This window comes from Gadus chalcogrammus, chromosome 9, assembly GCF_026213295.1.
Source record: "Gadus chalcogrammus isolate NIFS_2021 chromosome 9, NIFS_Gcha_1.0, whole genome shotgun sequence".
In the NCBI taxonomy this organism is placed as follows: Eukaryota; Metazoa; Chordata; class Actinopteri; order Gadiformes; family Gadidae; genus Gadus; species Gadus chalcogrammus.
The window spans coordinates 26,268,147-26,292,146 of NC_079420.1; the positions used below are offsets into that span (position 1 = coordinate 26,268,147).

Sequence of the window (24,000 nt, forward strand, 5' to 3'; positions counted from 1 at the left end):
CTTGACATCTGAGTGAGCTCAGTGTTTGATCCTCTTAGCGAACACAACCAACGGGCCAGAGTGCCTGTCTGAGGGGACCCGACCTGACCAATAACATCAGTGGTGACTGTCACTCTCACCAATCACCTGCTGGTGCCTCAACACATGAATGCATTTAAGCGGCTTTTGTGTATTTCAAAAAGTTTCAACTGGAAGACAAAGCGGCCTATGTCTTTAAGGTTTAGGATAGCCATTCAATTCAATTCAATTCAATTTTATTTGTATAGCCCTTAATCACCATTACAGTCTCAAAGGGCTTAACAGGCCAGATATTTGTGACACCCCCCTTTACCCATGCCCCCACACGGGCAAGAAAAAACTCCCTTGAATCAGCAAGGAAGAAATCTTGAGAAGAAACGCAGTGTAGGGGATCCCTTCTTCCAGGGATGGTCAGGAGTGCAATGGGTGCCACAAATGGCATACAGGTAAATACATGTACATCATATTAAAATGGTGATGGGGTTCTGGCCGGTTATCCATGAGGAGAGTCCAGGCATCCAGTCCAGCACCCGCAGCACGCTACAACTGACAGAATAGTGAATTAGAACGGAAAAGTACATAGTGGGAATGTATAATGTAATAAGAAAAGCACAAGCAAACAGAGTAGTCTTCACTACGCATCTGTTGTTTTCACACTCCAAATGCAAGATTGTAGAGGTGCGTTTTGAGCTTCCCTTTGAATAGCTCCACAGAGTCAGCTTCCCTGATCGCTGATGGCAGCCTATTCCATAAAAAGGGGGCTCGATAGGCAAATGCTCTCTGTCCAGCCGATTTCTTTTTAACCTTCGGCAATGAAAGAAGGCCGGCTCCCGAAGACCGGAGAGACCGAGAAGGACTATAAGGAATAATCAGGTCCTTCAGGTACAATGGAGATAGTCCATGCAAGGCTTTATAGGTTAGCAATAGCACCTTAAAGTCTGATCTGAAAGTTATTGGTAACCAATGTAAAGAGGCGAGAATAGGTGTAATATGATCAAACTTTCTCGTTCTGGTCAGCAATCTAGCTGCCGCATTGTGTACCAGCTGTAGACTCTTTGTAGTAGAGTTCGGTAATCCCGAGAACAGTGCATTGCAATAGTCCAGTCTTGACGAGACAAACGCATGAATCAGTGTCTCTGCATCCACTACAGATAACATTGATCTGATTCTTGCAATGTTTCTCAAATGGAAAAAGGCAATTCTAGTTATACTTCTTATATGCTGATCAAAGCATAGTTGAGGGTCAAACAAGACACCAAGATTTCTGACGGATGCACTCTGTGGGATGGCGAAGCCATCCAACCACAGAGAGACATCCTCAAACTTTTCCCGGTCTCGCTTCGAGCCGATAATCATCAGCTCTGTCTTCCCAGTATTAAGCTGTAGGAAGTTTTGTGACATCCAGCCCTTCACAGCAGCCAAACAGGACTCAACCTTTTGAATCTGGGCAGAATCCCCGGAATCTACAGGAATGTAGAGCTGGGTGTCATCCGCATAGCAATGGAAACTAATTCCGAAGCCGCGAATAACGTCACCGAGGGGAAGCATATAAATTGCAAAAAGCAATGGACCAAGAACCGACCCTTGTGGTACGCCAAAGCGCAATTTACAATGCTTCGATTCTGCACCCTCATGAAGCACAAATTGGGTTCTATCTGTGAGGTACGATTCAAGCCAACCAAGAGCCATACCCCCGAAACCAACATAGTGTTCAAGACGGTGAAGAAGAGTGCTATGGTCAATCGTATCAAACGCAGCGCTCAGATCCAACATCACAAGCATTGTGCTTGTGTTTTTATCCAAAGCAAGAAGGATGTCATTTACAACTCTTGTAATAGCAGTTTCAGTTGAGTGGAAATTCCTGAACCCCGACTGGAATGGTTCGAAGAGATTATTCCTCGTCAAATAGTCAACCATTTGCTTTGCTACAATCCTTTCCTGTACCTTAGACAAGAAGGGCAGATTCGATATAGGCCGATAGTTCCTGACTAATTCAGGATCTAGGCCAGGCTTTTTGAGTAGCGGTTTTAACACCGCAGCCTTGAAATTGGAAGGAACAATTCCTGTTGAAAACGAAAGATTCATAAGCAAGAGGATAACAGGCCCCACCGTTGGAAAAAGTTCCTTAAGAACCCTAGAAGGGAGCGGATCCAACATACAAGTTGTTGGCTTTGAGGCCTTTATCACCCTTTCAAGTTCCACCAAGGAAATCGCCTTAAACTCCAAAAGAGTGCATTCCATGGTTGCTTTGCAACACTAAAAAGGTGCAGGCTTTGCTTGTGGCTTTGATTAAAAGGCAGTGAAGTTACAGCGTGCAAAGGTTTTTGGTTTGATCGACACCCAAGCTGGTGTTTCACACACTATTCTACTCGATGATGAAGCACAATGACCAAATACAGGCCAGCGGTTTTGGCCTCTTAGGAATGCTAGGGCTGCAGACTCCTTTTTATGAAGGCCAATTCTTGTTCATGAGTCAGGAGGAACAAGAGTATTTTTGTTGTGTTCTCCTTCAGCAGATGGACACAATGGTCAGTTGAGAAGAGAGCACATGGGTTCAGATTGGCCACATGACCACACTGACTTCATCCACGTCGATTGATCATTGTGATGACAGGAATATAAACACTTATATTATTTCCAATCTGTGCTCATTGGCTTTCTTTGGCTTTTCTGAATGCCATTCAATCCAAACTCTCTCTCTCACGCTATCCCTCTAGCTCTCCTTATTTGTATCCCGTTTAATGCAAAAATCCCACACTGGTCTAGCCTTCTCTGCTAACCTAATTGAAAGCATACACAGTAGAAAGATGCTAGCAGAGAGGATACAAAAATAGGGGCCATGCAGCTTCATGCTCCCCTTCTCTGTAAATCTACTATTAGGCAAACCAGGCATTTGCCTGGAGCCCCGGGCCCCATAGAAGGTTTTTGGGGCCCCCAATTTTTTTTAAATTTTTTTATTTTATTTATTTTTTTACCTTTATTTTTCCCGATAAAACATTAGGAACAGTTTCTTATTTACAATATTGATCTGGTCAAGAGGGCCCCAATGCATATATTTTGTCCCCATATTTATTATTTTTATAAAAATCTCTCCACAATAGTAGCATCGGGATGTCTAATTATTACTCATGTTTTGACTATCTTTCCGTGTGCACCCCCCTTCAGTCTGCACTACATGGACTATTCCATGTTACGCGCATCACGCTCATCATGCGTATGCGGAAATTATGTGAAATTCAAAACAGTAAGCGGTAAGAGAGAGAGAGAGAGAAATCGAGTGAGACATAAATCGAGTGAAACATGAAGCGATCGTACGAAAGCGGGTCACATAAAAAGAAAGACCAAAGGCAGGACTTTCTTTCAAAGCTGCCAAAGCTATCCAGCTGTTTTACAGCCACCGCAGTGGCAGCGGGACCATCGGCGGATCAAGAGAAGCCGTCAACGTCGTTTGCTGTCACGTTACTGCTCCTTTCATTCCAAGTGGCTCTGGCTCAGCCAGCAGTGATGCTAATGACGTGTGTCAACAAACTGACGGAGATGATGCACAACTGGTAGTGAATATTCACTCACTCACTCAATATACTCACTCTCCTTCTTCCACTTTGGTTATTGAAATTGATGACAATAACGATAACAATGACTGCGAGACACATATTCCTGTGGATGACCCAGCACTCTGGCCCAAGCTGCTGTGTCTTGGGCAGGTGCACACATATTCTTGTGGATGACCCAGCACTCTGGCCCAAGGGCCGCAGATTCACAAAAGCATACTACAGTATTACATAGTAATGAAAAATGGTGAGAGGGTGAACAGGTCTTGGTTAGTCTACAGTGAAAGTGCAGACCGTGTTTTTTGCTTTTGTTGTTGCCTTCTGGAAAACAAAAACAACTGAGTGAGGAAGGATTTAAAGACTAGAATAACCTTGCAATGCATCTAATCAACCATGAAAGGTCTGAAGAGCACAGGAAATATAGTGATAGCTGGACGCAGCTATCAGTGGGTTTCCAGTAGTGGTTTCCAGTAGCTCACAGCAGATAGCTGCTGTGAGCTACTGGAAACCCTCAGATAAATGAGGACTTATGGTTAACAGTCAGTGTAATGTGTCAACATAACTAATCTTATTGTTTTGTATGTTATTCTCAATTTGTAAATAGATAATTAACATTTGCATGAAAGAAGGATAGTGACTTTTGTTCATCCCTTGTATGGAGTATCTCATTATGCGATATAAGGTACTGAGACCGGTAGATGCAGGGGCCCCCAAATGACTGTTCGCCTGGAGCCCCCAAAGGGCTAAGGCCCCGTTCACACGAAGCCGATTTCATGGCGAAACCGCAAAGGTCTTGTACGGTTCGGCCTTCCGTACACACGAAGCCGGCGAATCCGCTGACCGAAACCGCAAACTTCTGAAACCACCCTCGGAGGTGGTTTCAAATCTACCCGGTTTCGTTTTGGATTCGTGTGTACGGCTGAAACCGACTGAAACCGCAAACCATGACGTCATCGCCCCACCCCTCCACCTCCTAGCCAATGGCTCTTAAGCCCGCGGAGTCTCAGAAATCACATGCGAGCATGCGCATAAGGGCAGCCTTTATGCGCATGCTCGCCTCTTCTTCTTATTTCATTTCTTCTGGATTTCTGTACTAGAAGCAGCGCCCCTTATGGGCCTGGAATGTGTACTACAGCATTTCTACAGATCTACCCGGTTTCGCTTGGCTTCGTCTTTACGGAGATACTCCGAAACCCGATAGATCGAAACCGTAACGGTTTCGCCCGTTTCGACTTCGTGTGAACGGGGCCTAAGTTCGCCACTGAACATGGCTGACCCAGCAATTGACCTCTGCATGGAGTGGTTGGGGAGTATTTCTCCCCAAAGGGGAATGAAGACACAAACACAAAGAGACCTTTGACAAGGCTTTCCACAGCATGTTCTCTAACCTAAACGATAGAATCTATCATTTATCAATCCAGCTCAAAACAACACACTGGTCCAGTTCGGTCGAAGAAACAAGCAAGATGTCATGTATCTGTCTGCAAAACAATATGAATGACTTGAAGTGAAAAACGCAATTTTTCAAGATATTTTTCAAACATTTTGAAAATATTTCTAGTGATAAGGGTGCTTTATATTTTTCTAATTGTTTAGTTTGCAATTGAATTCAAAGTTCTATATTGTTTGCCGCAGTGGTTGCTATGAAACCACGGAGGCTGCATGTTGTTTGAATCATTGTCGTGATGTGGTTTAGTTTTCTGAGCTGCTGTGTTATTTAATGTAATCTATTGACGATTATTCAATGAAAATGGAGACATAAAAAAAAACATGTGCTCCCCATGGTGCATACCTAACACTGAAGAAACATCAAGAAATCACCATGACAGGTACAGTGCCCCTAATGGTAACACAATACAAATAAAAAAATAGCCCCAACAGTGGTATTCATTTGTAGTAATTTGAGTATCTTGTGAAACAATTTTTTACTTAAAATTGACTTTCGGAAGGGTCTTTGGCATAGCAATGGTGAACATAAACTTCTAGGAAGCACAACAAAAACACAATAAATGTCATGTGCCTGGCAGAAACATAGAACTTATTTAGCATCTTACTGCATTTGTGCATTTATGCATCTTCATCTAATTCGGTAAACAATTGTCTTTATAATGTTTTACGATGGTAACAGGGTGGGACAGAGACTGTATACAGCTCCCGTATACATTTTAATGTGGCGTTGTCACTGCGTGCACCTTGTGATTGTAACGCCACATGCCACTAGTTAACTGTCACTCTATTGCGCTCTGCTGCACTGCTGGACCTGTCATACACTCTGCACTGGGCCCTGCTCAGCCATCCTGAAGTTGCTTTCATGCAGAGCAGAAAAATAAATGGGCAAGACCGTTGCATTAGATCACAACTAGCACATTAATGAATTAAAAGCAGCTGTGGTCTGACCTGGGCCCTGACCTACGTTGCACACCTGAACCCTAATTAGCTACTGCTCCACCGTGGCGGCTGAATGGCAGCCTGCACTTAACTGCTCTGCCCTGGAAGTATTTCTTGAGTCTTGGTGCCATGAGCTTGGAGAGCCTGGGAGAGTTGGAGAGTTTCTTCTTTGAGTAGGAGTAAAGGGACAGAGACAATGCTAAATGTTTGTTATATATTAACTTCCTTAATAACCATAATAAGGATGTCTAAATCAGGAGCTAGAGTCAACATAGCTTTACTGCTCGACATTCTTGAAAACATAAACACTGCGCACACATAGCACCCAGGTAACGCATGCAACAAAAAGTAGTGCCTTCGTTATGTGGGTATACCACATACATAACAATTCCTCCCTTCAAGCTTTGCTGTAACCTGTAAACATCACAAGGTAAGTACTGTGTTAAATAACTATAACTATAACAGAAATAAGACACTTAATCAATCCTCAAATAAACATCACTTGATTACAACAACAACAAAGGGGTGGTAGTCAGTCATGACTACAAATCAAGTCTCTGAGGTCCTCTGCGATTTCTCTCAGGGTAACGTCTGGGTAGAGAACCAGGTCCAGCAAAGTCCACTGGTGCTGTAGAAGCAGCCTCCGAGTCTTCACGTGCCATTAATTCCTTAGCCGTGGTACTGCGAGCCGTTGCCTCCTGTAGCTGGTCAACATGCCTGCGCCAGACCATGTCAGGCCCTACCATGCTTGCATTGTCACTCACCAGTTGTTGAGGCAAACCCGTGCGTGAGAAGAGTGTTCGTAGCATGTCCACAGTATAAGCAGATGTGGCCTGTTTCACTGTGAATACTTCGGGCCACTTTGAGTGGGCATCCACCACAATGAGGAACATCCGTTCCATAAAGGGTCCTGCATTGTCAAAGTGAATACATTGCCATGGAGTAGTGGGCCACTCCCATGAGTGGAGGGGTGCTGTATCTGCTGGCACCCACTACAGGTCTTAGTGAGGCTTTCAACTTGACTGCCTATGCCAGGCCACTAGACGTAGCTTCTAGCAAGGCTTTTCGTCTTTACTACACCGAGATGCCCTTCGTGCAGTGACTCCAGCACTCTTGAACGCAGCTTCGGTGGCACAATGACACACTTGCCCCACATGACACAGCCTTGACACACCGATAGCTGGTCATGACGGCTGGAGTACTCAGGTAGCAGGAGGTAGCCATGAGTTGGCCATCCATTCAACGTCAACTCATATACCTTGGATACTGAGGGATCTCTGTTGGTCTCCTTTTGTATCTGAGCTCTTGTGACAGGAAGCGACTCTAGTTGGGTCAAGTGGAACGTGTCAGCTGGATCAGTCATGTTCCCCAGCGGGTGTGGCTCAAGTGGGAGGCGTGAAAGTCCATGAGCGTTTCCGTACAGTTTTGTCCCTTTAAATTCAATGGTGTAGGTGACAGCACTTAGAAACAGAGCCCATCGTTGTAAGCGTGCCGCTGCCATTGCTGGAAAACACTTTTGAGGGTTAAATATCGACACAAGGGGTTGATGGTCTGTGATCAATGTGAAATGCTTTCCGTATAGATATTGGCTAAACTTTAAATTGGTTAAAGCGTCCTTTTACCTTTGATAAACATCTGTTAAATCAACCTGCAACACAACAGCATGATGACGAGTCCTGACAGCTGCGTAAGGATTCCTCTGTGTCCGGCGTTATGAAGCGTAGCCCCAAAGCTTATGTGGCCCTCCCTCCGCATGTACAGAAACACACTTATGCTTTGTTAGAACGCTACAAAAAACCACAATTTGTGTTGCTCTGTTGGTTTTATCCTCATTTGATTAGAGCCTCTTTCTCACATGAAGTCTTTCCCTGTAATGTCAACATTGCCTGCATGTGTGAATGGGTACAGGGATCGATGTTCTGGGAAATCTGCACCGGCAATTTGCCTGCTCAAGACCACGTAGCATTTCCGGATCAGTGCCGTTACGGCCGTGGTGTGAATAAAAGCACTAACAGTTTCGGGAGAGGGATATCCGATTGACGCAAGATGCTTAGATGTGGAGGGAGACTACAGACCATGTATTTGAATCCACAGCTGCCCATTTTAACGGGTGATTGATAATGATATACAACTTATTCTTTTAATCAGCCCCCTCTTTCAAGAATGGCATGAATCTGGACGGATTCTGAGATAAGTGAGGTGCTCCTCTCTGCTCCTCTCTGCTCCTCTCTGCTCCTCTCTGCTCCCCTCTCCTCCTCTCTGCTCCTCTCTGCTCCTCTCTCCTCCTCTCTCCTCCTCTCTCCTCCTCTCTCCCCCTCTCTCCTCCTCTCTGCTCCTCTCTGCTACTCTCTGCTCCTCTCCTCTCCTCTCTCCTCCTCTCTCCTCCTCTCTCCTCCCCTCTCCTCCTCTCTCCTCTCTGCTCCCCTCTCCTCCTCTCTCCTCCTTCTCTCCTCTCTGCTCCTCTCTTCTCCTCTCTCCTCCTCTCTGCTCCCCTCTCCTCCTCTCTCCTCCTCCTCTCTCCTCCTCTCTGCTCCCCTCTCCTCCTCGCTCCTCCTCTCTGCTCCTCTCTCCTCCTCTCTCCTCCTCTCTGCTCCTCTCTCCTCCTCTCTCCTCTCTGCTCCACTCTGCTCCTCTCTGCTCCTCTCTCCTCCTCTCTGCTCCTCTCTCCTCCTCTCTGCTCCTCTCTCCTCCTCTCTCCTCCTCTCTGCTCCTCTCTGCTCCTCTCTCCTCCTCTCTCCTCCTCTCTCCTCCTCTCTGCTCCTCTCTACTCCTCTCTCCTCCTCTCTCCTCATCTCTCCTCCTCTCTCCTCCACTCTGCTCCTCTCTCCTCCTCTCTGTTCCTCTCTCCTCCTCTCTGTTCCTCTCTACTCCTCCCTGCTCCTCTCTTGATGTTCCCATTGCACATCTTTTCTTGTGTTTCTTCTGGTATTGCCATTTGTGAAAGGGGGCCAGATGGCGATGTTGAAGAAAGTAGCTCTATGTGTGAAAGGTGAAAACTACCTGCACTGCCTGAAAGGTTATCCCAGTAATTAACTGGGAAGATTGTGTAAAAGAGGCTTGTGAGTGCAGCATTCCCAACATGGCTGCTCTTCCGAATACACAATCATGGATACACAAGATGCAATAACACAAGAGGATTACACATGTTGTTTTGTTGCACAACACTTCTCAAAAGAGAATTATGGCCGCAGGCTCCCTGTGGTCCAATTGACCTATCGGACTACATTCACACGGCCTGCCACATTGGAGAGTAGTTAGAGCGAACAACGCAGTTTGTTCCCCAGTGATCGCAATGCCGTCATGTGATTCTGTAGAACGGCGTGGGTTGGTATGGTCCTGCAGAGAGGCGAGGCCATGTGGGGCTCAATCCACGCTAGGCCAGATTAGAGGTTCAAACTGTTTTTTTTCACTTGCTTCACTGAGAAACATCCTATATCATCAACCAGTTGAAAGGGGAAATACTGTTCATGTGGATGAGTGTCTATCTACCTCTTCCTGGGAGTTGTGTTGGAGTTATAGAAACTCAGAAATTCCTCACCTTCCTCTTCATGTTGTCGCTGAAGCCATCCTCTTCATCTTCCAGTGGTTGCTTTTTTCTTTCACCACCACTCGTTGGGATTCAACTCCACTCACTATAAGCTTCAGTTATTTATTTGAATCACCCTGAAATAAACTAAATTCCCTCTGGGAGAAACATAACATGGAGACATAATGGCAGTGATCCAAACAACATCACTTAAACATTTATTACAGTATTGAGCAATCATTTCAAAACCAAGTAAAAAGCAAAGACGCTGTTTTTAGTTTTGTTTAAGAATTCAATAGAGGCTCCAAAGGTTGTTCATCCAATGAGATCTGACCTCCGGGAGATCAGGTTCATCTGGTTTGTAACTGAGGCTGTCAATGTCTCGCCCCGGCTGCTACACCCCCCCTCGTCTCCACCCTCAATGCTACCACCTCCTCCAGGAGTTGGAGGAGGAGGGGCAGATGGTCGAGGAAGGCCTGCTCGTGACTCCCCCCGCTGCTCCCCAGCCCCCCAGGTGGAGTGGAGCAGGGTGGTCCTCTTCGTCCCCCCTCTGTGTAATGGCCACCGGTGTAATGTGAGTGAGCGGCGGCCACACAGATATGAGTCATCCTCAGCACAGTGAAGAGGACTGCCTCGCTTTGGAAAACAAACATATTAATACCACACACACATCCTGCCCACCACCACACACACACACGCTCAGCGTCTAGCCTCCTGCCGAAAGGTGAGAGCTTGGTGGCGCTGAAACCAGCCACGTGTTGTTGTTGTGTCGCCATTACAGGGGAATGGTTTGGAATTGGCTACTTCCCAATTCTAATGGCTTGGATTGTTTCTGTTTGAGTATATATCTGGGCATTGGTCTGACCATGTTATGATGAACGGGAGGGAGAGAGACAAAACATTATTTTTTCTTTATTTGTGAATGGTAACAGTGAAATCAAAATAATGCAGTTGAGATGCCTTCATAGTCTTCTCCCCTCTCCCTCCTGGAAACTTAGTATTTGATGAACGACGGATGATCACAATTTTTTGTTAGTCAGGAGAGTATCTGCTAATTTCAATTTTTTTCATCTAATTGTTCTAATTAACTAATAAATGACCACACTTAAAACACACCATTTACTATGACTACACAAAACACACCATTTAAACTCTTACATTTACATACAATCACATATAAATGGTATGTGTGTATGTTCTGCACATTCCTTAAGGAGTGTGCGTGAATCATGCCTTGTGTTTTGTCGCCCTTTTGCGACCTCCTTAGTCCACATCAATTGCCTCGTGTCATCACAGTCAGGGGCTGCGTTGTCTCAGAACAAACCAGCCCTACTTGGAGCCTCTACAAAGGCCCACTCGGGTTAGATCAGCTTTGGGAGGAGATGAAAGACCCAGGCTCCTGAAGGAGGCTGCAGTGAGATGGTGTGGTATCGGCTGCCCTGGGTCGATGGAAGAGGCAGACAGGGACTTCCCCCGTCTCCCCTCCACCACCCACCTTGGACTGTTGAGTGGACCAGGAGACTGAGATGTGATTCCCCAGGTTCTCCCCATGCACACGGACATCTGTAGTGTCAGCATTCAGTGTGTGGGATGAGGCTTGTTAGTTTGTCATCCCTGGCCTGGCCTGTGCTCGTCTCTATGTTTGAGACTCTAGACTCTACTCTATACTATCTATATTCTCTCTCTATATAGTCAACGTGCTCTACTCTCTGTTCTGTACTTTCTATCTACTATACCAGTGTTTCAAACCTCTAGTTTATTCTTGAGAGATACTCATTTACAATCATATACAAATGTAACAATGTTTTGACTGTTTGCATGAGCCTGACTCTATATACTATATTATCTAACTATATCAAGTATATTATCTAACTATATCTATCTAGTATATTATCTAACTATATCTAGTATATTGTCTTACTATATCTAGTATATTATCTAACTATATCTAGTATATTATCTAACTATATCTAGTATATTATCTAACTATATCTAGTATATTATCTTACTATATCTAGTATATTATCTAACTATATCTAGTATATTATCTAACTATATCTAGTATATTATCTAACTATATCTAGTATATTGTCTTACTATATCTAGTATATTATCTAACTATATCTAGTATATTATCTAACTATATCTAGTATATTATCTAACTATATCTAGTATATTATCTTACCATATCTAGTATATTATCTAACTATATCTAGTGTATTATCTTACATTATCGAACTATATCTAGTATACTATCTTACTATATCTAGTATATTATCTTCCTCTATATAGTATATTATCGTGCTCTATATAGTATATTATCGTGCTCCATATAGTATGTTATCTCCCTCTATATAGTATATTATCGTGCTCTATATAGTATATTATCGTGCTCTATATAGTATGTTATCTTCCTCTATATAGTATATTATCGTGCTCAATATATAATATTATCGCGCTCTATCTAGTATATTATCTAACTATATATAGTATATTATCGTGCTCTATATAGTATATTATCGTGCTCTATATAGTATGTTATCTTCCTCTGGAGGACTCTGACTCACACCAGGTCAGGGGTCAGGAGGAGGAAGGGGGGGGGGGGGGGGTGTGTTGGCAGTGAGATCATGTGGCGGAGGAAGGCTCTCTAGCTAACGAGCTGAACGGCAGCGGTTATTGGTCCATGATCGACCTCCATGCATCATTGATCTAAGGGCCAGTGATTCATCGATGAACGGCCGCTGGCTCATTGACGCCCAGCCTCACTGGGTGGCGTGTTAAGAGAGTCAGCCTCACTGGGTGTTAAGAGAGAGTCAGCCTCACTGGGTGATAAGAGACAGAGTCAGCCTCACTGGGTGATACGAGACAGAGTCAGCCTCACTGGGTGATAAGAGACAGAGTCAGCCTCACTGGGTGATAAGAGACAGAGTCAGCCTCACTGGGTGATAAGAGAGAGTCAGCCTCACTGGGTGATAAGAGACAGAGTCAGCCTCACTGGGTGATAAGAGACAGAGTCAGCCTCACTGGGTGATAAGAGACAGAGTCAGCCTCACTGGGTGATAAGACAGAGTCAGCCTCACTGGGTGATAAGAGACAGAGTCAGCCCCTCTGGGTGATAAGACAGAGTCAGCCTCACTGGGTGATAAGAGACAGAGTCAGCCTCACTGGGTGGCGTGTTCAGAGACAGAGTCAGCCTCACTGCGTGTTCAGAGACAGAGTCAGTGTGAGATCTCTTGTGACTCTCTGTTTTGGCCATCACGAACAATTGACATTTTGAAATTATTACTTTGAGTTACTTCCACTCAATCTGAGCATGTAATTACATTGGAAGTTGTATGGAGTCTTTATTTAGCAGCAGAAATGTTAACACTTACAGCTGTAGAGAGAAAGACAGATGGAGCGACGTGCAGTCATCATTGTGGATACTGACAGATAGACTGACAGACAGAGAAGCAGGGAGGTATGGGACAGACAGACGGACAGACAGGGGGAGAGGAGCTCAACGATCGTAAGACATGTTTCCCTGCTGTGTGTCTTCGGGCGGTGAGCAGCAGAGTCAAGGCCCTCCAGGTGGACTCGGTGCAGCGGTGGATGGAGGACCTGCGCCACATGACGGAGGTGGAGTGCATGTGCGTGCTGCAGGCCAAGCACATCGGAGCGGAGGAGGAGGGCGGCCACCAGGGGGAGCTGATCGTGGCGTCCGCGCTGGGGGCGGGCGGCGAGCACGTGGTGACCCGGAACAACCTGCAGTCGCTGCTGCGCCGCGCCCTGGTGGTCAGCACCGAGCTGGGCAAGATGTTCCAGAGGCTGGAGAAGGGCCGCTGGCAGAGGGTGCACAGCACGGCCGTGCGCGCCAACTGCCACGTGCGCTCGCTGGTGCAGGAGTACGGGGCGGCGCGGAACACGCCCCCTGAGATGCAGAAGGTAGCTGGGGGGGGGGGGTTGGGGATTTTGTCAATCCAATAGGCTCAGATCAGGCCAATACTAACCCTAAAAAACACTCACATTAGTGTTGCATATTCTCGAAGAAAGTTGTCCAATCCCGGGTTGCTTTACTTTAACTCACTTTATTTGTTATAAAGTCGGCATGTTTCGGTATGGTAAATGGAGACTACGGAAGGAATTGTATCTAACACGTGGAGAGGAAAATACCGTGATCTACTTCAAGCCCCCGGGCTTAGGCCCGGGGGCTCTCTGCGCCGTCTACCTATTGAACTCTGGCCTGTTCACTCTACGTCCTCCGTACAGGACGTCAAGTGGGTGTGGCCTATGCAGTGGGCGTGGCCTAGTGGGCGTGGCCGGGGTGACGTTATGGCTTCGGCTTCTTCACTTAATTAAAGGTGAAGAGGGAGCAGCCTTCAATAACGTCATGCTCCCCTTGTGGCTATGTGAGGGTAACGCAGCTTATATGTTTGGTCCTACTTCCTAGTGGACAAGTGAGGGAAGCTTAGATTCTTAAAATACGTAACATTAGTAACAAGGGTGGTTAATGTGAGTGTAACGTAATCACCCAAATTGGGAGAACATTGATATCCCATCTGATTGTAAGGAGATGTACTGATCTTTCCCTTGCAGATGCAGCGCATTCTGGAAAATGTATTCATTTGCTCCATTTTACCCTTTCTGTTGCAGTATGAAAAAAGTCTACTAGAAAAGTGCATGGAGCTCACCAACATCACAGAGAGGTACAGGCTTGAGGAACACAGCATGTCGTACTGCTAGAAGGAGGTTTTCATGAATGAGACTCTGTACACCTCTGCTCTGCTGGCCGCGCAGGTGCCTGCACACCGACGACGAGTTCTTCCTCAAGTCCATGAGAGAAGCTATCCATGAGATTCTCACTAACGTCAGCGATTCGTTCAGCAACATGATTGACATGGCACTGGCCAATGAAATCCAGGTATGTGTCCCATGCGAGTCACGTTGAATGTCATTTGTGTTTGATGAGTGCTTATGAAATACACATGCCTCGCCTTCAAATCTTACTTCAAACCATGTGCCAGGTGTTGATCAAACAGGTGGAGTCGTCGGACAGCGTGTACACTATCAGCAGCGCCATCAGTAACCTGCTGTCCCTGACTCAGGACGGACCACAGCTGTGCAGCATCATCGCCAAGGTGACACTACATTCCTACAAGTCCAAGCATGCACTTTGAAACGTAAAGAAATGAGCACATTTGTTATGCCACAAGTGGTCACAGAACAAACACCAGAATGCATAAAGGTAGACACCTCATCATCTTCCTCCTGGTACTCTGATATCCGGAACCTTTACTTGTCCCAGCATGCAGCTGGTCGGCTGAACCCAGGGCTTTCAGCTGGACAGGCTCAGATTGGACTGATGAGGCATCAGTGATTTACTGTAAGCTAAAATGTTACAATCCCAACGACCTTATTTCCCTGTCGCTCTTTATTGATCATTTGAGCTTTTTAAACCATTACACCTTTTATCTTGTATCTGTACAACTCTCTATCTACAGATAACACATCACAGCCCAGACAGGAAGTCTCAAACCGCCATTAGCTCTCCGCTCAAATCCTGGACGCTCTTGATTAGACTAGTTCTGATGGCTAACACATGGACAGAAAGACACAAAGACACAAATGCACCGTGCCAGCTGACACACACACACACACACACATGCACACAAACACACACACACACACACACACACACACACACACACACACACACACACACACACACACACACACACACACACACACACACACACACACGCACACACACACATGCACACAAACACACGCGCACACACACACATACACACACACCAGTCACTCACTCCCACACACAAACACTCACACACACACGCACATTGCTTATCGTACTTAGAAATGAAACACACATTACACTATAATACAATGATGATGATGAATAAGTTATAACACAATAATAAAAGTAACACACACGCACATACACAAGCCTCCCTTGTCTGAGGATCTGGGCTGTCAAAACCATTGGGGGTAAAGATCTCTCAGTATTCCGACCCTTTATTACACAGCTCCACCAACCCCCTTCCGCCATGATGACCTGGCTCACCTAACCATGGTCATGATCAGCAGAATCATCCTCAGTCTACTCACAATAATGTGGTGGATCTGTAATGTCCCAATTACACCTTTAAACATAAAGAACGGAAGCAACAAAAATCACTGAAGCCATGAGAAATGGCTGTCCAACTAAAATGCTGCATGAAATGCATGACATTAAACTGAATTACAGAATGTGTTTAAACAAAGCTGTAAAATCAAATAGGCTGGTATAAATGGAAAATGATTAGCTAATTTATTTGATCACAATACTTGATGAGCAGAATGAAGGCATGGGCATGAAGAGCTTTTCAGAGCCTGTAGCAACAGCAATATTCATTTTCATATATAATTGTACATATACCAATATTTGATTGAATGAATCAATATTTTTTTTAGAATCAGATTGGTTCATTGTTCAGGACTTGGTTTTTATGATTGTTAAAAAAATAAAATAACGCTGAGATGAATCAGATTAATTCCTATGAGATGTTTTAACCCTTCTCGGACGTATAAAAGTTGTAAATGTTATCAATAAATTTGCTTAACCTGTATGAACAGAAGACTGTTGCACCCAGGAAACGCACACACGCATACGCGCGCACACACAAACACTACTTACTACGGACCATTTGGACCGGTTATTCTTAGAAAAAAACAAATGATGTTATATTACGGGATAGTTATGGGGGGCCGCCTGGGACAGAATTCATACTTGGTCTTACACACACTATTATAATCTCACATATACACCACTATACTCATACACACTATTAAACTCCTTTTACATGTAAGTATGAGAGTGTATAGTCGTGTATGTGAGAGAGTATAGTAGTGTATGTAAGAGAGTATAGTAGTGTATGTAAGAGAGTATAGTAGTGTATGTGAGAGTATAGTAGTGTATGTAAGAGAGTATAGTAGTATGTGTAAGAGAGTATAGTAGTGTATGTAAGAGAGTATAGTAGTGTATGTAAGAGAGTATAGTAGTATGTGTAAGAGAGTATAGTAGTGTATGTAAGAGAGTATAGTAGTGTATGTAAGAGAGTATAGTAGTGTATGTAAGAGAGTATAGTAGTGTATGTAAGAGAGTGTAGTAGTGTGTGTAAGAGAGGATAGTAGTATGTGTAAGAGAGTATAGTAGTGTATGTAAGAGAGTATAGTAGTATGTGTAAGAGAGTATAGTAGTGTATGTAAGAGAGTATAGTAGTATGTGTAAGAGAGTTTGAATGAAACGGAAGTGAGTTTGAATGAAACGGAAGTGAGTTTGAATGAAACGGAAGTGCGTTTGAATGAAACGGAAGGGTTTCCTCATTACCATTTACCTCCACAAACAAAAAGTGACCGTGGAAAATAAAGTAAATAAGAAGAAATACCATTGACATCTTTTTGCCACGGTTGTTTCTGCTGCTTGATTTAATTGTTCCTTTTTAACCGTACGTCCACACCAGGAGCGACCAGACGCTTTGGTCACTCACAAAGTTTCGCTGCGAATATTTCTGTTCGCTTTGGTCGCTGAAGTCGCTCATGAAATACAATTCAATTATGCAGACGCATTTAAAGGAGACGTATGCTTTTAGTACAGACAGCCATATCAAAGAGTGAACTCCCATACACTTTGGCCATATTGCCGAGACGGTTTAGCTTGTTGGATAAAGTGCTTCGACAACAAGTAGGACAGTGATTCCCCCCAATATAAAAACACTCCTAAAATGTAGGCTAATTACAACCGAGAACAAAAACCCCTGCGTGCTGTAGTAGGCTAGTTAAAATATGTTTCACTGATCTGCATCAGCAAATCATGATCTGCACTCATTCGTCGCACTCAAAACAAATAGACATTGGCGCACATGGCTAATTTGCATACGTGCACGGGACTGGTTGGCTCCGCAAGGCAAATAACGGAACATATCTATCTATCTAGGCCTATCTGTCTATCTATCTATCTATCTATCTATCAACGCTTGTCTAGTTTTAATGCGATGTATTGTGTGTGTGTCCAGTCAGACTTGTTCTGTGTGGTCTTGTAGGCTACTGTCCTTTGTGGGCCGAACCACCTAAATGGATTCCCGACGATTTGTGTAGTTTGGTATTAATAAAGACTTGACTAGGCTATCTATCTATCTAGACTATTTAATTAACAATTATTCACCTCAGGCTCCGTGAATAGTGGGGAATAGAGGGATAAACGACAAGAGATATATCCCTTGTCATTTATCCCTCGTCTTGTCGATTAGTTTGTTTATGTGACGATTTCAAAAACTTTTTGGGTTTTGTTTAAAGCATGCTACACGTGATTAGTTGGTTAGATTGGTGGCATGTAGAGCAAATGAAAATGATTCCCGCTTAAATACGAACGTTCTAGATGTATAAATACTCCCGCTTATCATCACTTGGTATCCAAACCACTATGGCGTTTCGATCTCTGAACTGAAAAAGGGTTGCGTCGTACAACAACTAGCTTCTGGTGTGGACGTACTGTACGTCTTGAGTTGGTGGTGCTAGCTTTACTTTCAAAGCAGCAAGCCCACTAGATAATATAGGCGGCGGGCGCAGAGCCACATAGGGACCAATGTGGGCCAGCCAGTGCCACTATGATTGACAGGCGGCCCACCCCATCAGGAACCGAGGAATCAAACTCACTTCCGTTTCATTCAAACCCACGTCCGTTTCATTCAAACTCACTTCCGTTTCATTCAAACTCACTTCCGTTTCATTCAAACTATTAAACTCCTTTTACATGTAAGTATGAGAGTGTATAGTCGTGTATGTGAGAGAGTATAGTAGTGTATGTGAGAGAGAATAGTAGTGTATGTGAGAGAGAATAGTAGTGTATGTGAGGGAGTATAAGTGTATGTGAGAGAGTATAATAGTATATGTGAGAGAGTATAATAGTGTATGTGAGAGAGTATAATAGTGTGTGTAAGACCAAGTATGAATTCTGTCCCAGGCGGCCCCTCATAGATAGTAGATGATTTAATACATTCATACTGAAATTAATAAAGCAGAACTGAAGAACACGCACACTCACTCACACACACACACACACACACACACACACACACACACACACACACACACACACACACACACACACACACACACACACACACACACACACACACACACACACACACACACACACACACACACACACACACACTTCATGGTGTTATCTTATTTCTCTTTCTAATTAAGCTTTTCCTGAATTTTTGACAAACCGACTAAGGATAAATGTGCTCGCTCTGCTAAATGCACCCCTGTGGCCTAACCTCTCCAAACCTTTACCTGGTAACCCCACCCAGCAAGCCTCAGATCTGACAGATTATAAAAACAGACCTCATCACCAAACGGACAAACTATCATTTCAGCCGCATTCTCCTCCACTGCCAACCACCAAATTTGCATCATAGAAAAACAAAAATTTTGTTCAACTGGTTGGTCCTGAGGGAAATGGGCACTCTGTCAGTGGTGGTGTATGTGGTGCACAGCGCTGGCTACCTGACGGTGTCGGCTACAGGGGATCTCAGGGGGGGCGATGAGCTCCAAGGGCACGGTGAACAGCCACTCCACTCTCCTGACGACACTGGAGCTTGTTAGGATAATGGCCATAGTTACAGCCTGCGCCTTCCTCCACATCATTTCGCGGCATCACACAGTAAATGGGATTCAATACCTGCTGCTGCAAGTGTTTTGTTTGCAGATGGCGTCTGTCTGAGCCATGAGCTGCGGCGGGCAGTTCTTGTTTGGTTTTTTTCACACAAAATGAAAGAACCGCTGGGACATTATTCATTTCCCTTTCTTATGTTCCTGAGTGTTTTCCACCAATAAAATATTAGTAGAAATGTTCTGTTTTTTTGTCGTCTGACGACATGGACTGTGACGCAAATCCTTCGATAGCTGCCCAATTTGGCCTCCACGTGACGAGCTGCCGGGTCAGTTGGTAATTCCCCTGCTCATCTTCTATCCAGCATTCCGCTGGACTTCCTGGGACCTCTTTGAATTGTGCAATTTGGCCCACCATGCTGGCGTAATATAATACTGTGTGTGATTTACCTCAATGAGCCCCAGAGTGGACTGGAGAAACACGCCACACGGTTTTCTTGTGGGCATTTTATTCTGATGCCACGCTGCGTGTGAAGAACCTCATAACTACTCCATAGTCTGTCAACTGGGCTCGGTAGGGTCTGTGGTCAAAGCAATTTCTGTTCCTATTGGTGGGATGTTTAGACTCGTAATGTTTGGGAATGTAGCCCGTTGTCAGCCAACAGCTTTTTATATTATGATCTAATCAGAGAGTTGATGGGATCCAGGCTGTCAGAAAGCTGCCTAATCCTAGATTAGATTGCTTGTCGCTTATCTAAAGAATACGTATATTTTCTTTATTAAAAAGGTAAGAAATTAAGAAATTGGATTAATACACTTTGCATAACTCATTTGGTACCTATTTCTGCTCTCGTGAAGGCTAAAACCATCCAATCGGTCCCAGGCGGTCTGAAGCCTATCCGAACGATGTCTGTCTTCCTGCATTACACTCCTGGTTAGAGAAGCATTAGCAATGGCTTTGATCCACTGTGATGAGTGCAACCTTTCATGACCCTTCAACCTGTAGTGTATCTTCTCAGAAGGCTGTGGGTGTGGACCCTGTAATGTTGGAAGCAGCTCCTCTTTTAACCTCTGGGCCAATCAAACCAGGTATCTAGCTGTCCAACCACCATGACTAGGACAAAGTTCACGTTGGGAGGGACACAATATTCATGTCATTTTACCACAAGCTGGCTGAAACAACTCAAACCACACCCTGTTGACATGGAAACCTAAAATGTGCGGACCAGGCCATGAGGAACAGGAAACATACTGAACCTGGCCTCACAAATGACACATGTGATCATCTGATGTGTGTTTATGAGACCACCAGTTCAGAACTACTTTAACTCTTGTGACTGTTATGCATTATTTCATGATTGTTCAATCTCAGATACACCAACAGCCTTCTACCTGTAGATCCAGACGCTGTTGTGATCCTGAAGCTCTGCTCTGTTCCTCAGGAGGGAGCGGTGGTGGCCTTGTTCAAGATCTGTCGCCAGGACTGCTTCAGCGACCTGTACGCCCACGCCCTGAGGACTGTGGCGTCCATCTGCTGCGTGGAAGAGGGCATCAAACAACTGGACAAGGTGGAGCTTCTGCACACACACTCACACACAGGCACACACACACACGCAGACACGCACAAACACACACACACTCACACACAGGCACACACACGCAGCAGGCACACACACACGCAGGCATGCACAAACACACACACACACACACACACACACACACACACACACATACATATATATGTATATATATATACACACACACACACACACACACACATACATATGTATATATATATATATATATACACACACATACACACACACACACAATGAAGGCAATTGCGTCATTACAGATTGACAGAAATATCCCCACTGCTGCTCCACGGTCCAGCGGTTGTGTTTTGGTTGGTGAATAGCATTTGAAACGCTGCCAATTATCCAAGTGGATAAACCCCCCCCCCCACCCCACTCCCCCTAAAAAGTGGGGCTGGATTTAGCCCGGCGTTCCCAGGAGGGGCCGTCAGGAAGGTGTGTTGTGAGCCGCTCACCGGCGCTCGCTCATCCTTGAGAACACACCTGGCTCTGCTGCGGAGCGGCTCTGAGCGGAGCGGCTCTACTGCGAGCGGCTCTGCTGTGGAGCGGCTCTGAGCGGAGCGGCTCTACTGCGAGCGGCTCTGAGCGGAGCGGCTCTGAGCGGAGCGGCTCTGCTGTGGAGCAGCTCTGAGCGGAGCGGCTCTGAGCGGAGCGGCTCTACTGGGAGCGGCTCTGAGCGGAGCGGCTCTACTGGGAGCGGCTCTACTGGGAGCGGCTCTGCTATGGAGCGGCTCTGAGCGGAGTGGCTCTGAGCGGAGCGGCTCTGCTGTGGAGCGGCTCTGAGCGGAGCGGCTCTTAGCGGAGCGGCTCTGCTGTGGAGCGGCTCCACTGCGAGCGGCTCTGAGCGGAGCGGCTCCACTGCGAGCGGTTCTGAGCGGAGCGGCTCTAAGCGGAGCGGCTCTGAGCGGAGCGGCTCTTAGCGGAGCGGCTCTGAGCCAAGCGGCTCTACTGCGAGCGGCTCTACTGCGAGCGGCTCTACTGCGAGCGGCTCTACTGGGAGCGGCTCTACTGGGAGCAGCTCCGCTGTGGAGCGGCTCCACTGCGAGCGGCTCCACTGCGAGCGGCTCTGAGCGGAGCGGCTCTACTGCGAGCGGCTCTGAGCGGAGCGGCTCTACTGGGAGCGGTACTGTTAGGACTGGTACTGTAGGACTGGTACTGTTAAGACTGGTACTGTTAGGACTGGTACTCTTGGGACTGGTACTGTTAGCGCTGGCACTGTTAGGGCTGGTACTGTTAGGAATGGTACTGCTAGGACTGGTACTGTTAGGACTTGTACTGTTAGGCTGGACATCACACTGGTACTGTTAGGACTGGTATTGTTAGGACTGGTACTGTTGGGATTGGTACTGTTAGGACTGGTACTGTTAGGACTGGTACTGTTGGGACTGGTACTGTTAGGACTGGTACTGTTAAGACTGGTACTGTTCTGACTGGTACTGTTAGGACTGTACTGTTAGGACTGGTACTGTTAGGACTGTGCTGTTAGGACTGGTACTGTTAGGCTGATGATTACAGGACTGGTACTGTTAGGACTGGTACTGTTGGGACTGGTACTCTTGGGACTGGTACTGTCAGGACTGGTATTGTTGGGAGTGGTACTGTTAGGACTGGTACTTTGTACTTTATACATGTAATAAAGTTGGTTTATCTTGCATTTCATTTCATTCTAATATGAATAATATCGGCCTTTTGCAAAATGTATTGCAGTCTTGTGGGTAAAAATCAAGCATTGCAAATATCAATATTAATTTGCCTATTTAATGAATAATCAACAATATCGGCCTAATTATTTAAACACGTCGTCAAGCATGACAAAGATTTTCTCCTTCTCTATCTCATGCTTTGAGAAGCTATCATTATTGACTGTGAGACACTTGGACTCAGCAGAACAGACACATGTTAATGAACAGATGAAATAGTCACTTGATGTTCTCATTGTCGATGGTAAAAGTGAGAACAAGAGAAGGAACTGAATATCCGTCACTATTCCTCTGTGACGCGACAAAAGTTGGAGAAAGACAAATAGATTCACAACGCTGAGAAAGAGAAGAGATTGTAAGCGAGAAGGTTGGAGGAGTTTCTGACAGGGTGCTGGAGTGTGTAGGTTGGGCTGAAGGGGGGAGAGTGGATGGTTTCACGTCAGCAGGTCGCTCCCCTGCTGACGGAGACAGGAACAGGGAGACGGTCCTGAAGCTGACGCTGTGGTGCTGAGGAAAGACAGGAACAGGGAGACGGTCCTGAAGCTGACGCTGTGGTGCTGAGGGGAGACAGGAACAGGGAGACAGTCCTGAAGCTGACGCTGTGGTGCTGTAGAGAGACAGGAACAGGGAGACGGTCCTGAAGCTGACGCTGTGGTGCTGTAGAGAGACAGGAACAGGGAGACGGTCCTGAAGCTGACGCTGTGGTGCTGAGGAGAGACCAGCCTATAAAGTTGTTTAATTGTGTTATTGTTGTTCAGCCTACTGTGACGATAAACCATCGTTCAAACGACCATTGTCCTCTCACCTGACCTTTGCTAAACAACGGATCTATTATTTTGTTAATACACACTTTATAATTTTAGCTGAATCAAAAGGGCTACATTGTGGACCTACACATTCATGTTAAAAGCACATGGATGTTACCACTACATAGATGCTAACACTACGTTGTACATTGTAAGAGATGTGACGGTTTTCTGCGTTCAGACCGTGTAGCTCCGCGGCTCTGCAGAGCAGCGCCGTTAGAGTCTGGTTGGGCAACGCTGCCCTCTAGTGCCGACCACCGCGCCTAACATCTCCTGCGCTGTATGTATCACCAACTATCCTGCTGAGATCCAGAACACCCCGAGGCCAGCACACTCAATGTTTTATATGCGTTATATGTCTGTGATGTCAACCAATCAGAGACATTATATGGGTTGGTTTTCCAGCTCTTTCATCTTGAACAGTTCACACATGATACATGTAGGATGTGGTGTGGGGGCTATGACTGGATCCAGCCTAAAGAGACTGAATCAATGTGATAAATTGGAGAGGAGGGGGGAGCCATCATATCAGAGTGCCTTGTGTTCAACCCGCAAGGATTAATGTGGCGCTGAAGTCTCTTAACCCACCTTCTGGTCAGAGTCAGTGGAGCAGGTATGACCAGACCACGACCAAGCCTGTCTCAGGGTCTATAGGTCCAGGCCTGTCTCAGGGTCTGTAGGTCCAGGCCTGTCTCAGGGTCTGTAGGTCCAGGCCTGTCTCAGGGGCTGTAGGTCCAGGCCTGTCTCATTGTCTGTAGGTCC

At 45.6% G+C, this 24,000-nt stretch overlaps 1 protein-coding gene across 3 annotated transcripts in view; it reads left to right on the plus strand.

Annotated features, from left to right (window-relative positions):
• The window catches only part of LOC130388567 (protein inscuteable homolog), a 67,786-nt gene that overhangs the window by 35,470 nt on the left and 8,316 nt on the right, over positions 1-24,000 (plus strand). For all 3 annotated transcript variants that reach the window (XM_056597924.1, XM_056597926.1, XM_056597923.1), the window contains 5 exons: positions 13,035-13,407; positions 14,116-14,168; positions 14,260-14,383; positions 14,487-14,600; positions 20,580-20,705. In XM_056597924.1, coding sequence (XP_056453899.1) covers positions 13,075-13,407; positions 14,116-14,168; positions 14,260-14,383; positions 14,487-14,600; positions 20,580-20,705 — 750 coding nt within the window. In that variant the 5' untranslated portion in view covers positions 13,035-13,074. The remainder of the gene's footprint in view (positions 1-13,034; positions 13,408-14,115; positions 14,169-14,259; positions 14,384-14,486; positions 14,601-20,579; positions 20,706-24,000) is intronic.